At 58.3% G+C, this 17,444-nt stretch overlaps 2 protein-coding genes across 5 annotated transcripts; both read right to left on the bottom strand.

The window, feature by feature from the left end:
* Nucleotides 1–3,355: 3,355 nt before the first annotated feature.
* Nucleotides 3,356–7,932, bottom strand: NAA10 (N-alpha-acetyltransferase 10, NatA catalytic subunit). Of its 4 annotated transcripts, none has more exons than XM_019809525.2 (8): nucleotides 7,605–7,932; nucleotides 7,085–7,183; nucleotides 6,810–6,850; nucleotides 5,938–5,983; nucleotides 5,736–5,851; nucleotides 5,489–5,533; nucleotides 4,122–4,206; nucleotides 3,356–3,695 (listed from the first exon to the last, which is right to left on the bottom strand). In XM_019809525.2, the coding sequence occupies exons 1-8, from the start codon at nucleotides 7,623–7,625 to the stop codon at nucleotides 3,444–3,446; spliced, it is 705 nt and encodes a 234-aa protein (XP_019665084.1). In that variant the 5' UTR covers nucleotides 7,626–7,932; the 3' UTR covers nucleotides 3,356–3,443. The 4 variants fall into 4 exon arrangements, with proteins under 4 accessions (XP_019665084.1, XP_011235038.1, XP_019665085.1 ...); XM_011236736.3 differs by having other exon boundaries at nucleotides 6,792–6,850; XM_019809526.2 differs by having other exon boundaries at nucleotides 3,444–3,680.
* A 145-nt stretch (nucleotides 7,933–8,077) lies between these two features.
* RENBP (renin binding protein) lies at nucleotides 8,078–14,895 on the bottom strand. The gene is given in 12 exon segments (XM_011236738.3): nucleotides 8,078–8,230; nucleotides 8,325–8,412; nucleotides 10,407–10,538; nucleotides 11,582–11,757; nucleotides 12,128–12,209; nucleotides 12,754–12,927; nucleotides 12,929–13,003; nucleotides 13,568–13,740; nucleotides 13,874–13,949; nucleotides 14,152–14,227; nucleotides 14,386–14,495; nucleotides 14,789–14,895. Coding segments are annotated over 12 exon segments (1,326 nt in total). The 5' UTR covers nucleotides 14,816–14,895; the 3' UTR covers nucleotides 8,078–8,093.
* Nucleotides 14,896–17,444: the final 2,549 nt, after the last annotated feature.

Below are 17,444 nucleotides of genomic sequence, written 5' to 3' on the forward strand. Positions count from 1 at the left end.
TCCTCTAGTAAGGCAAGCGAGCCTCCTGCCCCTTCCCTGCCCCTTTCCGAAACATGCACAGGCACTCCTGCCCCCAAACCTGCTCGTATGTCAGGAACCCATGCACCGCATCAGCTAACCCCAAAACATCTTGCCCCCTATCCTCCCTCTGAGCACTGACTAGTCCCCCAAAGTCACTCCCCCATCCAGCAGAGCCATGCACAGAGCTCAAGCCCCCAGGAAACTGCTGCTGAATGGTCTCAGGCCCTACTTTCAAATGCTCTCCTCTACCCTTTCCTGGCTGCAGAAATGTGATGCCCCATTAGGCCACTGCTTTAAAACTTGACTTAATAAGCCCTGGCTTTTAGTGTGCTTTGTTTGGCCTTTGAGGCCCTACTGCTTGCTCTATCCTCAGATCCATTATTCCCCTGCAAAGAATCCAAAAGCCCATTATCCTGCAGAAGATGAGGACCAGATGTGTGGGACCTTGTTCAAGGTGTTGAGGAGCGCCTGAGTGGCTCAGTCGTTAAGCACCTGCCTTCGGCTCAGGGCGTGATCCCGGAGTTCTGGGATCGAGCCCCATGTCGGGCTATTCCACTGTGAGCCTGCTTCTTCCTCTCCCACTCCCCCTGCTTGTGTTCCCTCTCTCGCTGCCTGTCTCTCTCTGTGTCAAATAAATAAATAAAATCTTAAAGAAAAAAGAATAATAAAAAAAAAGGTGTTGAGGAGTGGAGTATATACTTGGTCCTGAGGGGTGACCTCGGGGCTAACATAGGTCAGGTGTGCTGTGCGGAGGATGGACTAGAGGGAGATGAGATCAATGTTACAGCCGTCCATGTCAGAGCCACAGCNGAAAAAAGAATAATAAAAAAAAGGTGTTGAGGAGTGGAGTATATACTTGGTCCTGAGGGGTGACCTCGGGGCTGACATAGGTCGGGTGTGCTGTGCGGAGGATGGACTAGAGGGAGATGAGATCAATGTTACAGCCGTCCATGTCAGAGCCACAGCGAGAAGAGATGAGAGCATGAATTGGGCAGTGATGGTCCCATATGAAGATGCTCTGAGGCCCTTATTTTCCTACAAGTCAGATTTCCAGAAGAAGCTTAAGAATGGGGGCTTCATGGGAGGGGGGGCGCCTGGATGGCTCAGTAGGTTAAGTGTCTGCCTTCAACTCAGGTCAGGATCTGGGGGTCCTGGGTTCCAGCCCTGCATGGGGATCCCTGCTCAGCAAGGAGCCTGCTTCTCCCTCTGCCCCTCCCCCCCGCTTGGGCTCTCTCTCTCTCTCTCTCAAATAAATCGAATCTTAAAAAAAAAAGAAGAAGAATGGGGGCTTCCGGGGTCAGGGCTGTGCACCCAGTCTGTATACAGGTTCATCCCTTGGGGAGACGTGCCCGGAGCCCACCCCCAGCCATAGAGAGAGAAGGTAAGGGCGGGCCTGCTTTCCCACCGTCAGCCTTCCAGCCCCCGCTCCACTCAGCAAGCCCTGTACAGAAGCGGCCCCTCTCAAAGGCAGCTGCTGCAGAGACCGGGGAAGTGCTGGGCCCCAAGGGCCGCTCGGGCCTGCGGCTTCCCCTCTCCCCTCCCAGCCCCCGCTGCGGTCCCCACCTCCGCCCAGGAAACCTAACCGCCTGGAAGCGGCCTAGCGTCAACGGGCCGCTAGGGACGCCGGGCACGAAGGGCAGAGGGCGGGCCAGGTCCCCATGGGCCGGCCTAGGGCGGAAGGAAGGCGCGGCACAGCGCCGTGAGAGCCTCCGCGGGCTCCCAGCCACCCGCGCTGGGGCGCGGCCGAGGCAGCGCGCATGCCCGCCCCGCCCGGCAAGTCCCGCCCCGCTGCCGCCAGACCAGTCAGAGAGCCTGGGAAAGAAGGCGGCCCCCGCTGACTAAGAGGAAAGGACTGACGCCAGGCGCAGGGGGCGGGGCAAGGCTCCGCCTCCCGCCCCCACAGCGCGCCGGCGAGCGGGCGGGCTGACGCAGGCGCACCTTTGCAGCCTCGCCCTCTCGGGTCTGGGCTTCCCCCGGCTGCCTGATGGTCACGTGCCAGGCGCCGGCCAGAGAGAAAACGGAGCTCTGGGCCCCCGGCGGCGAATTACTCAGCCTAGCGGGGGAGCCGTGCACCACCTGCCGTAGCAGGCGCATAAAGTACAGTGACAGCTCCGGAGTGCTGAGCTCCTCTGGGAGGTGGGCAACCCAGGCAGAGCCTGCCCAGGGACTAACAGCAGCAAGTGATTGTGCTGCAGCCAGGCAGGGACAAAGGCACGGGAAGGAATCTTAGGGTTGGAGTAAAACCACGAAAAACGGAGGGCTTACAGAAACACACCCATAAATACAGAGCACAAACCGCTGGCTGCCAGAGGGGAGGGGGTGGGGGAATGGGCAAAATGGATGCAGAGGAAGGGGAGATACAGGTTTGCAGTTATGGAATGAGTATGTCATGGGAATAAAAGGCACAGCACAGGGAAGATGGTCAACGGTATTGTAATGGTGTTGTATGGTGACAGATGGTAGCTACACTTGTGCTGAGCACAGCATAACATAGAGAGATGCTGAATTACTCTGTGGTACACCTGAAACTAATGCAACGTGGTGTGCCAACTATACTCCAATTAAAAAAACGGAGCTTATATTCTGCATGAAATAATATTATGCATTTGTCAAAAAACAATGCAAAACACAAAGAAGGAAATGTAAACCCTGGACTAGAGTTAATAATGTATTGATATTGGCTCATCAACTGTAACGAATGCAACATTCAATACAAAATGTTAATGGGGGAAAACTGTGAGGGGGAGGGAGGTACATGGAACTGTACTATCTGCTCAGTTCTGTAAACCTAAAACTGTACTAAAAATAAAGTCTACTACCGATTTCCAAATGAAGGCTTAGGTTAAGGGCGCAGATTCCATGGGTATTACAGTAATCAAACATACAAAAGACTTCCTGACCTTTTGCATGATAGAGAAGAGAGGAATTAAGGACAGTTGCCAGGGCTTGGGCAACTGGGTAGCTGGTTGGGACATTACCAGACAGGACATCAACAGATAAGCCCAGTGAACAGTTCGATTTTACGAATCAGAAGCCCAGCAAGGCAACAGCAGAGCAGGACTCGGAGGGCAGAGCATCTGCCTCCCCGGCAGGGACTGGCTTCCAGAACTCCAGGGACTCCCTCCCCTGGGCCCAAAGGTGCCAAAAGCCATCAAACTTGGGAGCCCCACCTCTAAATCCCTGACAAAGCTCTTCCCTTCTACTTGGGCTTGGCAGGTCACGTGGTGCCAAAAGGCTGTGAGGTCCGTATCCACAGGGACACAGAGGGGCTGGAGAAAGGCAGTCCCCTACCCGCCCCACCAATGTGCACAGTCGCACACACAAACTCCCCAAGGCCACTGGGTGAAGTTTATTGTGAAACCTCGAGGGGCGGGGAGGACACGATGGGCAGATCAGGGTGGGGAGAGGAACAAGTGCAGGCTCTAGGAGGCGGAGTCAGAGGCCTCTGAGCTGTCCTTGACATCGGTGCTCTCTGTGGTCTCGCTGACCTCGCTGAGATCCTTGCTGTCCCCACCGCTATCTTCAGCAGCCAGGCCCTTCTCCTCACGACAGGCCTCTCCCGAGCTTGGAAGTGAGTTGCCCCTGCTCTCCACCTTGTTCTCGATGGAGCCCAGCACCACGTGCCTGCCCTTCTCCTTCAGTTCCAGGTGCCGCCGGAGCTGCCACCGGGAGCCCAGGGAGACGCAAGGAGGAAGGAGACAGGGCCTAAGTCTCCAGACCACATGGGCCCTCTCCTGTCACCCAAGCTGGGCAGGACCCTTTCTCCTCTGCCCAGTTGTGTCTCACCCCTGAACCCTGGGGGTCCTAGTTCTCAGCACATCCAAGGGCCTCCTCCCTCCCTTCTGCCATCATGCCTTAGACAGTACAGGTTTCTGCAGAGAATGGCATCTTGGGACGAGAGCCTCCTTTACAGCCCTGCCACAGCCCAGCTCCCCACCTGTCGGCTGAGGAACTGAGGTGAAGAGGGCCATGAGTTCCAGCACCACAGACGCAGATGCTGGCACCACTCCCTCTCGCCTCTGGCCATGGAGAGCCTCCCCTGCTGGCCTTACCTTTCTTCCTATGTGAGGCCTGCGGCCCTGACCCCCCAGGACATTTACCTCGTCAGCCATCTGGGTGAGGTCTCGCTTCATCGCGTACGCATCTTCCCCATCTGCGTAATACTTGGGCTCCACTTCACTGATCCTGGGGAACGGGAGATGCAGAAAAGAACGACCCAAATCAGAGGGCAAGTTCTCCCCACTCTTCTGGCATCCTCTGCTATTGCGGCAGCATATCTATTTTCCCCTGAAGAACCCTTTTGGAGATAGCAAGCCCCATTTCCAATGTGGCCTTCCCTTTGCACTCTCCAACAGTTAAGCCTTAAGTAGCACCCAGTGCCTTTATGCCTCTGGGGGCTGCCACTGTCCTGTGTCCCTAACCTGTGTCCCTAGTGAGGATGTGTTTCTGTAGTTTGTTACAAGCTACAGGCCCTTCTCTCCATGCCCTGTTCGCTGTCACTTACTGGGCAAGGAAGGCTGACTCCCGTGTCTCGCACCTGGAACTGAGGAGGACAAGTGCTAGGGCCTCTGTTCCTGCCAGTCACGGCCAGGCCATGTGACCCCTGCCCTGAGCAGCTTAAAGGCCAAGCCTGTGGGGGGGGGTTATGTGCAGACTCAGGTACCCTGCCACTGGCTGGAAGGGGCGCTGGGCTTGATGGCATAGAAGGGCCTGACAGCCCTAAGCCCCCAGATTTGTTGGCCACCAGAGACATCTACATCCAGTTCAAAGATCCCTCCCTGCATGCCCTTCCCAACAGTCCCTCTTCACCCCCCCCAAACTGAAGATAAAGCTGTCTCTGTGGGCCCTCCATCCCCAGCCTCACTTTCAAGCAGCTTTCACCACCATGTACTGGTCACGTTAATTCCCTGCCAGGCTTTCTCTGTCCTGTGCCAGGCACACAGAGACTCCCATGTCCCCAAGTGGGCTTGCCCTCATCCACCGTGACACCCCGGAACTCTAGATCCTTCCATTGCTCTTGGACATGTTAAGGTTTGTGTAGCACCACATTCTCCTTTCTCCTGGTCTGTCTTAGATGCTTCTAGGTGCCAGGTCACCTTGAACCCTGCTTCTGCTCCTGTCCTGGGCTCTCACCTCTACTCCTGAACCTTTACCAAGAAGCCTGTGTGCCCCTCACCCAGCCCTAGTCAGCATCGAGCAACACAGCAAGACACACCAAACACTCTCCTGCATCACGACACGCCTTGAGCTGACTGAAGCAGGCAGGTGCCGTCACCACAGAGACTGGAGAAGACATCCTGGAAATGTGTGGAGTCCACAGCCTACTTCCCATCTCAGCCGACTCCAGGTCTTTCCTCCAGCCACCCACACACCCCCACGTGGGAGGCAGCTCAGCCCATCTCAGATGCCTGGATAAGCCAGGCCTGGCACCACCCCCATTCTATTAGAAAAGTCTCGATCTACTTACTGAAAGTTGAGGGTGTTGGAATAGAGGTGCAGGGCGGCCCGGTTACTGCAGGGGAACAAGGCACTGCTGAGCTGCACAGACTTGGCCACACAGGGACAGCATGTCCAGGTCCGGCCCCTCCTCCTAGTGACCCCTCCCCACTTAATCCCACTTCCCAGATCTTCTCCAAAAGCCAAGGCACCCCAACACCCACATCAAGACAGTATCTCCTCCCTGACTCTCTCCCTCCCTCGGCCCTGGCTTCCACCTCTTCCTGACATGCAGAGAGACGTATTTGGCATTGAAGTTCTCTATCATGGCTCGGGAGGCCTGGTCCATCAGCTTCTGAGCCAGGCCGAGGCGCCGGTGGGAACGCTTCACAGCCTGGTGGGAGAAGGGTGGGACCTCAAGGGCTGCCCCAACTAAGCCCACCTCCACCCCTGCCAGAACCTGGGTGGGCCCTTACGCACCAGCGAGGTGATATGTCCATGGGGCACGTCATCTGGATCCTCTTCCCTAGAGCAAGAAGATAGGAGAGGCTAGAAAGGAGCCTGGTGCAAATGCAGTCACCAGCCCACATTCCCGGTGCACGCACAGAGCAGGAGCACAAACTCCTCTGGTGGTTCCAAAGTTCCCCCAGACCCAGGGTAGGGGAGAGCTGGGACTCGGAAAACCTCACGCAGCCAAACTACAAGCGCTGTGTCAATGGAAATGCTGACCGTGCTATCAAGCCGCGAAAAGACATGGAGGAACTTTCAATGCACATGACTTAAGTGAAAGGAACCAATCTGAAAAGGCCCCATACTGTAGGATTTCAATCATATGACATTCTGGAAAAGGCAAAACTACAGAGACAGTAAGTAAATATATCAGTAGTTGGCATGGGGGAGAGGGAAGGAGAAATGAAATGACACGGAAGATTTTTAGGACACTGAAACTACTGATTCTAGCACAGCAGATATATGTCATTATACATGTGTCCAAATCCACAGAAGGTACAACGCAAAGTGTGAACCCTAATATAAACTACGAACTTTAGTAATGTAGCAATACTGGTTCATCAACGGTCACAAATGTACTACAAGGTGTTAGTGATAAAGAAAACCAGGAGTCAAAGGGCAGGGGGTGTAGGGGAACTCGATACTTTCCACTGATTTTGTAAACCCAAGACGGAACTAAAAACCAATAGATTAATTCATTAAAACAAGAAAAACCAATACAGGGCAGCATCCACCAGACACACGTGGTGTCGGTGCTCCTCTCCCCCCTCCAATCCAGTCCCAACTCTGGCACCAGGCTTCTGCCTCCTTTCTTCGTGACTCACATTTTGGCCAGGACGTACCCCACAATCTTCCCGTTCTCATCCTCTGCGATGTAAGAGAGCTAGGAGACGGGGAGGAGAGAGAAGTTAGAAAACAACCTCCTGTCGGAGTTGGAGGAGCCCTTGGCAGACCCTTGGTCCCACTGCCGGCCTGTCACTGTGGCGAGTTTAGTGACAGCTCGTGACCTCTAGGTCCGGTGGCTTGGTTTCCTTCCACACACCCTACTGTTGCTCCTCCCACTTGGCTTTTCCTTGGCCTGGTTTTTTCCCCACCCCCAAACGGCAAAGCCACGCACCTGGGGCCAGGAGAGGCCGTGGTAGAAGTAGTACTTCATCTGGTAGTTCTCAGGCAGGCACAGCAAATTGCAGTGCTGCATGTTCATCAGGTCCTCCGGCTGCGGGGAAGGAGGCAGCGGAACGCAGTCAGGCCAGGGGCTGTGCTAAGTAGGCCTCAGCCGCGGTAGAGCCCTGCTCCCTGTGTGTCTCCGCACCGACCCCCACCCCCGCGGGGCTGGGCGGGCACTGTGACTGTCTTTGCGCAGGCCTGGCGCACAGCCACTGTGCGAAAATCATCTGTTGCAGGAACGGACGTGAGCGCCAAGATGTTCCGGGACACCATGCAACTGAGCCCCGACACCCCTGTTCCGGTAGGTCCAGCCCCACGGGGACTGTGGCCTCCACCTGTTCATGCCCTGAGGCCGCAGGGATATGGGGCGACCAGCTCGGGTCTCGGCCGGGCCCCTCGGGAGCATGCGCACGCGGCCACTGGGCCGCGCACCCACGCGGCGCGGACAGCCTCCCGCCCCTACCCCTCACCCTCGCATTGCGGATGTTCATAACGGCGGCGGGGCACGCGGTTCCTAGCGGGTCTTAAACGCGCAGTCAGCTGCCGCCGCGCTCCAAGGCGACGCCGGGGCGGCCAAGCCGGGTCTGGGGCTGGAGTTGGGGCTGGAACTACGTCTCCGGGATCGCGGGGGCTGCGGCGGAAGGGGCGGCGCGCGCCAGGCCCAGCCACAGGCCGGAAGTGCGCCGCCGAACCCGCCCTCGCGGCCGCTGGGCCAATGTTTGGGGCGGAGGCCAGTGAGGGGGTGGGGCCTGTCCGCGAGGCGGGGCGGGGCGTAGGGCGAGCCAATGGCCGGGCGAGCCGCGGCGCGGCGCGAGGTGGGTCTGTCAGAGGGGTGGGGCGGTCCGGCGCGCGGGGCGGGCCCGGGTCTGAGTAGGCCGGTCCTCTCAAGCCAGCTCCGCGCCGCCCTTCTCCCGCGATCCCACAGACGCATGCACACAGGCAGTGCATCAAACTCAGTTTTATTTCGCGCCTTGCTGGGCGGGGGAGACGGCGGGAAGAGAGCCGGAGCCGGGACTCGGGGTCAGGGCGAGGCGACTCAGCAGGGCCCCCAGCATCTCCTCGCACATGGCGAGGCACCTCGGCACATGGAAGCAGCCTACGGGGAGAATCCCGACAGCGGGTTGGGAGGCCCAGGGGCAGCCGACTGCCCCAAGCCCCTGTGGCCCCCGCCCTTTCTGTCCCCCACTCACCTTTGAAAGGACCCCCTTTGATGGTGAGAGCGACCTTCCCCTCTTGGTTCAAGTAGCCAAACCATTCCCCGTACTCAGGATCACGAAACTGCAATAACAACACAGTGACAGCCAGGGCCTGCCGGAGTCTCCCAGGTGCCACAAGGCCAGGAAAAGGGTCGCTCACCGTCCCCACCAAACCGCTCCCGCGGGGTCAGAGCCCGGTCTGACCCCAGGTAACGTGGCTCTAGAATCAGTGCTTTTAAAGGCGAGACTGCGTCCGGGACAAAGATGAAGGCATCGAGCTTTTTTTCTTTCTGCTTTAGGATGGGAGTGTGCAGCTAGACAACCCGCTGGGGGAGGGGGGCCACAGGCTGTGACTTGAAACACTACAGAGAGGGTCTAAGAAGCACCCTGTTTGGGGATAACGAAAATGTTCTGTATCTTGATACATACACAGATGTGTTTACACAGATGCATACATTGCTGTATCGCTGTGATCTGAACACTTTGCATGGGTTTCACTGTGTATGAACTGTACTTCAATAAAACATTTAAAGAAAGAATGAGAATCCTGGTGGAGGTGCTGACCTTCACGTAACTTTGTAGCAAGTTGCTCCCTTAGCAAGGAGTCTGCTGGAGCTTCTCTCCCTCTCCCTCTGCCCCTTTCCCCTGCTTGCTCGCACAGACGCTCTCTCTCTCTCTCTCTAAAATAAATAAATCTTTCTTTAAAAATAAAATGTATTCTTGGGGTACCTGGGTGGCCCAGTCGATTAAACATCTGCCTTCGGGCTCGGGATCAGGTCATGATCCCCGGAGTCCTGCTCAGGGGGGAGTCTGCTTCTCACTCTGCCCCTTCCCCCACTCATGCTCTCTCGCTCACTTGTAAGAATCTTACAAGAAATGAAATCTATTCTTTAAATTTCACTTTATGCAGTTAAAATTGGTGGCCTCTAACACACATTCTTTATCAGTGCATTCAGTATTAAGATAATAGCCTCAGGTCTCCTGCCTGATTCCTGTGTTTGGAGGTAGCGATGTGTCTGTGCAGTACTTGTAATATGAACACATTTGGGATCTCTCTTGATGACAAAGTCTGGCACTGCTAATACCACTGTGGAAGTGAACGCTGGATTCCAATTAGAGCTTAGTGCAATGAAGGCGTAATTTTCTCCCAGGTTTTGACGCCCACACACCCCAGAATAAAACCACCTATAGTCCTTCCTGTGCTGGGATTACCAGTGGAGTGGATCGTGGCTTTAGAAACACACCAGGAATCTTCATTCATCACCGGGCTCAACGCCCATGGTGACCCCTGAGTAGCAGCTGGTATATCACTCTGCTCATAGTCCTTGGCCTCTGGTGGAACCCCGGCTTCCTTCCAACCTCACAGCTGATTCTTGTCTCCTTTGCCGGGCCCTCCTATTCCCTCTTCTCTTCCCCTTCTCTTCCCCGAAGCTTACTTTCCCTCACAACTCACAGTATCATCTATATTCTCATGACACCCAAGTGATCGTGGTCAGCCCAGACCTCTCCTGCTCAACCAGCCCAGACTCTGACCCCTCCACCCACTGCAGCTCACCCCCAAGGCCAGGCCCCCATCCTCACCCGTCTCCCGGCCTTTGCCCATGCTGTACAGCCTCCCCTCCCAAAGCTCCAGCACCCAGTAATGCCTAAATCCCACAAGGTAACTCCTCCATGCAGAGCAACCCCTTCTGCCTTTGCTCCCTCCCACTCGCACCCCAGTCCCCTGACCTTGATCTATGTTCCAAAGCCATCATTGCCATCTACATGTTTGTTTACTTGTTTACAGTCTGCACCCCCCCACACACACACCAGCTCCAGAGGGGCAGGGGCTGCTCCGTTGACTGCATGGAGGGGACCAGGGTCCAGACCTCCAGGAACTCAGGCCAGCTGAGGGACCATGCCCAGCAAGGAGAAGAAGAAGGGGGTGTGGGATTAGCTTCCTAGGCCCGGCCTAGCCTCCTCCCACAGCCCAAGGAAGCCTGGCTGCGGCCAGCCTGGAGAGGGATGGCTGCCTGTTGTTTCCACCACACCCACGCTGAGCCCAGAGCGTGCTATGGCCCAGGAAGCAGCACTTACCTGGCGGAAGGTGTACTCAGCCACCTGATAGAAGAGGCGCAGCAAGGCAGGGTCCCCGCTGTCACTGTAGCCCATGAGGAAGGCGATCATGGCCTCACTGTGTGGCCACCAGAGCTTCATGGCCCACTCCAGCTGAAAGCAGAGCAGTGGCAGGTGTCCGAGCGCCCTGGGTCCCACCCTCTGCCACCCCATCCTCCCGACCGGGGCTCAGCCTCCAGCTGGCCCAAGCACTTGGAGCTTCATCACGGGATGGATGTCCCTGCGGGTCTGAAGGGCCCCTAGGTTCCTGACCAGGATGCACCCCCAAGTAGCCCCTTCCAAAGGGCCAGGGTGGAGTGGCCTCCCCTTTAACCCTGGAATCGAAACCCTGTCTGCCTTGTCAGCCTATCTAAAGTCCGTTGGACACCAGCTCCTGCCAATGGCACGGTCAGTCACCTCTGAAGATCTCAGCAGGATCAAAACACAAGCAGAGGCAACAGACGTGAGGGTGCAAATCTGCTCATGCTGCTGACGCCTTAGAATCACCCTGAAAAGGGCGCCTGGGGGGCTCAGTCGTTACGCGTCTGCCTTGGGCTCAGGGTGTGATCCCAGAGTCCTGGGATCGAGCCCTGCGTCGGGGTCCCTGCTCCGCGGGGAGCCTGCTTCTCCCTCTCCCTCTCCCCCTGCTTGTGTTCCCCCTCTCGCTGGCTGTCTCTCTGTCAGCTAAATAAATAAAAATCTTTTTTAAAAAATCACCCAGAAAGCCTTGCAAAGATGAAGGGGACATATGTTTCAGAACTGACATTGTCTGCACTCCGTAATGGAGGCAGTCAAGAGTTAACCACCAGGGGGGCGCCTGGGTGACACAGCGGTTGAGCGTCTGCCTTCGGCTCAGGGCGTGATCCTGGTGTTATGGGATCGAGCCCCACATCAGGCTCCTCTGCTGTGAGCCTGCTTCTTCCTCTCCCACTCCCCCTGCTTGTGTTCCCTCTCTCACTGGCTGTCTCTATCTCTGTCAAATAAATAAATAAAATCTTAAAAAAAAAAAAAAAGAGTTTACCACCAGGGTCACACTGGCAAGTTCATCACTCTGAGACCCAGGTCCCCCTCCATGAAATGGGTGATGACAGGACCCACCTCCCAGGGAAGAAAGCCTTGAACAGGCTAGTGCCATGTGGCCCTGGGCACATTCCCACCTGGGTAGGGCAGAGGCCATCCGCATCCTGGAAATAGAAGAGGCCTCCATGGTCAGGGTCCCATCCAGAGCGGAAAGGCAACAATAGGAACTTGCTGATAACGTGGGCTCGAAGCTTGGGGTCACCCTTCCTGATGGCATGACGGAGCAGGAACCAGCCAGCTTCCAGCGCATGGCCTGGTGAGCACTCCGGGTTAAGGCAGGCAGCAGGCCCGCCACCCCCCCGCCCCCGGCAGCCAGGGCCCCACCTCCTGTGTTGACCACAGGTGCCTCCCTTCCTCCTCCACGAACTGTGGGAGCTGCTCTGAGCTCATGGCACCGCCACTCTCTTGCGGAAAGCAGGCCCTCCCAGTCTGCCCCAGACTCTCTCTCCTGCTACTGACACCCCAGCCTGGGAGGCCTGTCCTGCCTTCTCTGCCTGGTCCTCAGCAGCAGCTGGAGAGTGGAGGGAGGAAGGCAGCCCCCAGGCACTCCCCACATCTGCAGCACAGAACCCCAGACTGAGCATTCCCTTCTTCCTGGGCCACTCCCAGGCTACTCTACTCACCTGGGTTCTGGTGCCTCCCCAGGCAACCAGAAAGTTCTTCACCATCCTCTGACACGTTCTCCAGCACAGCCTGTCCATCCCTCTGCCAAGGAGGGAGGAACGGGAAAAGGTAAATTTGCCTTCAGCTCCTGCCCGTCCATCCAGAAAGGCCCACCTGCCCACCTGCCCTCCCTCCCCTCTGTCATCTGCAGTCCTGGGCAGGCCTGGCTCAGACGGGGCATTTGAGAAGGGGCCCAAGGGCCTGAATGGGTTCTGACCCTTCCCTGGGCCCCCGAGGTGGGAAGGGTGACACACTAAATGGGGGCTGAGATGAGGTCAGCTGGGCTGCCCACAAAGGCCCGGAAGAACTTGGGTCTGGCTGGGTTTCCTGCTCTCTAACATGCCAGGGCCTCTGGCACCTTCCCTCCTGCCCTTGGGCCCACTGGGCTCCCCTGGGCCCTCCACCTTTCCCAGGGTCTAGGCTCCTGGGCCCCCAGCCGAGCTCCCAGGCCCCTCACCCCCGCCGTGTCCCCCCCATCTGTAGAGGGGGCCCCCAAGGCCCAGCTGGGGGGGTGGGTGTAGGCAGAGGAGGGGCCCCACCTGGCAGGTGAGGGTCAGCCTCCTGCCCCCTGGGCGTGCCCCCCCACCTGGACGTGCTGCAGGATCCTCCGGGCACACCAGTCCCCCAGCTCCGCGTAGTTGCCCGCCAGCTCCTCGTCCGCCTCCCCGAGCTGGTCCACCAGGTTGAGCAGCATCATGGGCACCGCCATGGACTCGGAGGCCGGCGCCCCGGGGAGATGGGGCCGGCCCAGCCCCNGGGAGACGGGGCCGGCCCAGCCCCAACGGGTCCTCCCGCACCCAGTACACGATCTGATCCATCATCTCCACCGCTTCCTTCTGGGTGGGGAGAAGGGAGGCGAGGGGAGGCCCAGGCCGAGGCCGCAGCCCGTGCGGTCTGGTCCCTCAGGTCCTGACCTGGGGTGGCAGAGCCTCGTGCTCCCACCCACTCACAGGACACCCTCACCAGGGGCCTCCTCCGGGCCTGGGCCGCGGCTGGGTGCTGCGGCCCGGGGTGGATCTGCCCCACCCTGCCTCGGGGGGCTCCCGGTTTGTGGGTGCGGGCCACTCCCAGGCGGTGAGGTCGGGTCTGAAAGCACAACGGGCTGCAGGGAGGAGGGAGAGCTCCCTTCCAGCCAGGGCCGGCTGTGGATTGGTCTCTCTGTGCTCTGTGCGTGGATTCAGAGGTAAAGACTGCAGGGAGGGGGCACCCCTCACAATATGGCACAATGAGGGGGGCGTTGCCAGCAGCCCTGGGGCCACAGGGGCCCAGAAGAAGGGCTGACATTGCCAACAGACCCAGCCTTGCAGACAGAGTCCACACAGAACAGGAATGCATCAGGTGGCCATGTCCAGCTCTAGTGAGGGCACGGAGACTCACAAGGCAGCCTTCCTCCCGCACACCTGGTAACGTGCTTCCCCAGTCACCCGCCACAGCTCGTTCATGGCCATGGTGTAGAAACACTCGCTGAACACGGTCCGCTGCACCTTGACTGGGCGGCCATCCCGCGTGAGCACAAAGGCACACTTCTTTCCAGGAGGTGCCACCCGGGCGTAACGCAGCAAAAATTCGCCACCTGGTGGTTGGGAAGTTGGCATGCTACAACTCAGGTGAGGACACCCCCAGGCCCTTCACTGCTTCTAGACCCCCCTAGGAACTAGAGTAAACTTGGGGGTGCCTCTGGGGAGACAGGGACAGGGAGGGGGCACCTGCTTTAGCTGAATCCAGAAGTGCAGGGCTGCGGAAACGCTCAAGTTTTCGGTACAGGCGACAATACATCCACACCTGTGGGGGAGTAGACGGAATATGGCTGAAGTGGGGAGCCGTGGGGGTTCTCAAGGCTGGGAGGAGAAGGAGTCCTTAGGTGCCCCTGTCATGGGAGGAGGAGTGTGCAGATGACCGGCCTTGTGTGTGCAGACTGAGGACAGGCCAAGCTGACTCCAGCTTCTGCTCCTGGGAGAGCTTCTAGACTGGGCACATCCCCTACCTGCCTCCCTTGCAGCCAGACGTACTTGAGGTCATCATACACCTGCCCATCTCGACCGAGGCATGTGAAGAAACCCCTGGGGGATGCACAGTATTAGCAAAGGGGAGAAAGGGCCTTGCATCCACCGGGTCCACTACTCTGCTGGGCTCAGCAGATCTGAGTCAGCCGAGAGTGAGGTGGGGGCTCAGGAAGGGCAAAGACCCCTGCTGGGGGCACCAGAAAGGCGAGGCGCACCCATGCTCCTGGTCGTGAGAGTGCTCCATCCAGAAAGCCATCACACGGTCCAGTTCCTGCTCCACACGCTGCTTCCAGGTCTGCAGAGCCTCTCGCTCCTTTTCCATGTCCTGGGGGAGCTCGGGACTTGGAGACCCAACTTCCCCACAGACCTCCCCATCTTCCCAGGTCCCAACCTCCTGAACAGGCTCCTCAGTGTCCCAGGTCACCCCACGCTCCAGGGGACCTCAGGGCTGCCTGAGCCCTCACCTCTAGGCCCCCAGGCCTCGAAACCCAGACCTCAGGGTTCCCCACACCCTTGCACGGGGCTGTCCTCTGGCCCGGGACCGGTCCCAGGACTGACCCCACCGTCCTGGGAATTCTCCAGGACAACACCCTCCCCATTACGGGCCCCACCACTGGCCTGCCACACTCGGAGACGCCCGCTCATCCTTCCTTCTGCTCCAGGAAGCCAGACAGAGCTGGTCGTGGTCCCGTGACTGTCACTCAGCTGACCCAGCCGCGCCCCACCCGCCCCCTCCTCTGGGAGGTGCCGCGGAGTCTGGGGGCGGGGCTTGGCGGTCTCACGGCTCCGCCCCCGTGCTCCCGCACCGCCCCCACGCTCGCAGGCCTAGACCCTCGGGCCGCAGAGTGGGGCAGAGTGCAGCAGTGACCACTGCTGGGCGCGCTCGGTTCGAGATCCTCAGGATGGGAAATGCTGGGTGAATTGGCAGGACAGGCTGCCCCGGGGAACGCGGGGCTGGCTCCCGCACACCCGCTCCTCCCAGCCACCTCTCCCTACCCTTGAAGTGAACTGGGGTGAGTGGTGGCGGGGGGGCCTGGGCAAGGCAGGGCAGCTGAGGGTGGTGGCCCCAGCTCATGCTTAGGGGAGGTCCTGGTTTTGGGTCCAGCTGGGCTTACACCCACCCACTCTGCTCACAGATGCATGTCATTATCTATGCTATATCCCTTCACATCCAGCCTCTCCCATGCTTTCCTTGCACTCTGTCCCCCTCATGCCTAACCAAGGACAAGCCTTTGGTATGTGGAAGGTTCTAAGGTTCCTGTGGGTGAGCACCCTGGCCTTGGGTCCAGGGGATGGGGCCTTGGCCAGTCCTAAGGCAGAGAACTGACACCACTCCTCTCCCCAGGCACAGGCTTCTCCCCAGGAGGCTGCGGAGTGCTGTGCTCAGATGTGAACCAGCACCAAAGATGCTATACTAGCATGGCCCGGAGTGCCCTGGAGGCCACCTTGAGGCAGGTGAAGGGAGGGATGGTGGAGGTGGGTGCCACAGAGCCGCCTGGCACATATGCACAGGCCCCACCCCTCTAGGGCCAGCCCCACATGGACCCTTTCACCAGCTGGCTGGCATCGCTCCTGCTGCTCCAACTTGAAGGGCACTTGCCCAACCCCCCCCCCCAGACCACTGGGCTCCCAATCAGATCAGAACTGTGCCATGGGGAAGACAGAGCCATGGTTCCTGGTATCAAGATCGACAGGACAGGACACAGGAGACACTGCGAACCCAGTGGAGTGAGCACCAGGGAGAGGCTTGCCCTGGGACGCTTCCCAGGAGAGGTGGCCATGAGCTGGCACCGTGTGGGCACACACACCCCAAGGGCAGAGATGGAGCGACGAGGAGAGGCTGATGAGTATATCTCCCCACACCTCTTGGGTCCCTAGCACGAGCACCAAGAGCACAAAGTACTCGTCCCATCCATTTAACCCTGGCTATACCACCCACACTAGTGATACCACCAACAGCTGGACTGTCACAGTTTGCTCAATAGTTCTGCTCCTTCTCTTTTTGGAGCCTGACTCGTGCACATGAGAAAGTCAGCAGTGAGAGGAGTCACTCCCACAGCACCCGCTGAGTCTCAGACCCAGGAACCATCCCATGGACGATACAGGTCTATTCGGGGGAGCAGACACTCAGGGGGACCTGCGCTCTCAGTGGGAAGAGCACAGCTTAGCTCTCCCCACCCATTGAAGGAGGCCAGAGGCTGGTGACCTGCCAGTCCTGTGTCCCAGTCCCCTGTCCTCTGGGTGGGGAAGGGAGGGAAGGTGATCTGGTCTCTATGCAGGGAATTGGCAGCAACTGCCCAGGGAGCCCCTTGGCCTGGACTCCTAACCAGGCTTCTATGGGACCTTTTGTGGGGAACCAGGTCCTGGCCCAGCTCAGCCCCCAGGGCTGTAGGCCTCAGCGGAGCCTTGAAACTTGGGAGGCAATAGGAACCTTGCTCACTACCCTTTGAGCAAGAGGCTCCCAGAGGTTTGGTGAGCCATGGGGGTGGGCGGTGGGGTCATACCTCCAGCCTCCTCCCTGGGAGCCCTGGACACAGTAAGAGAGCAGGTGGTTATTTCAAAAAAAGTCTTTTAATTGTTCAAAATAGCACAAAACGACATCGCACTATGGTAATATTGAGTCACGGGGGTTACTCTACAATAGATGAACGGGTGTACTGTTCTCAGAAACGAGAGAAATCAAAGGGCGCTCAGGAGAAGGGACAGGGAAAACAACGGGACCAGGCGAGTGGGCTCCAAGGTGACTGACTAAACGTGACATTTTCCACAGCGAAGTATACTATAATACAACAAACCAGAGGCCCCAGAAGGTGTGGGCCAGTGGCAGGGGTCTGTGGAGGTCGGGCCCCTCACTGCAGCTCATCTCCAGGGCAGAGATGGGGGATCTGAAAAGATTGGCTGCTCGCTTTAAATCCTTTTGCACAACCTGCTGGCAAGCCTTGCTCAGTGCCTAAAGCTTGGGTGTGGGGCAAAAAGCTGTCTCAGGAGCCACATTAAGAAGAGCCCTAAGCCTCCCAAGTTCGGCTCTGGGAGGATGGCCATGGCCCTGCAAATTCACAGAACTGGTGACTGGTGTTGTTAGCCTGCTGCTTCCCCACGGTCTTTCCTGGGTGACACCACACATAGGCTCTCCCAGGCTGCTCTTTTGAGACTGGGTTGCCCTCCATCTCCTCCCCCCGCCCCTTCTGACATCGCTTTGCCTGGAGGAGTGGCTGCAGGAAGCAGCAGTTGACGGTGGTAGACACTCTAAGCCAGTCTGCCAAGGAGGGAGCCT

The sequence above is a fragment of the Ailuropoda melanoleuca genome, chromosome X, assembly GCF_002007445.2.
Source record: "Ailuropoda melanoleuca isolate Jingjing chromosome X, ASM200744v2, whole genome shotgun sequence".
NCBI lineage: Eukaryota > Metazoa > Chordata > Mammalia > Carnivora > Ursidae > Ailuropoda > Ailuropoda melanoleuca.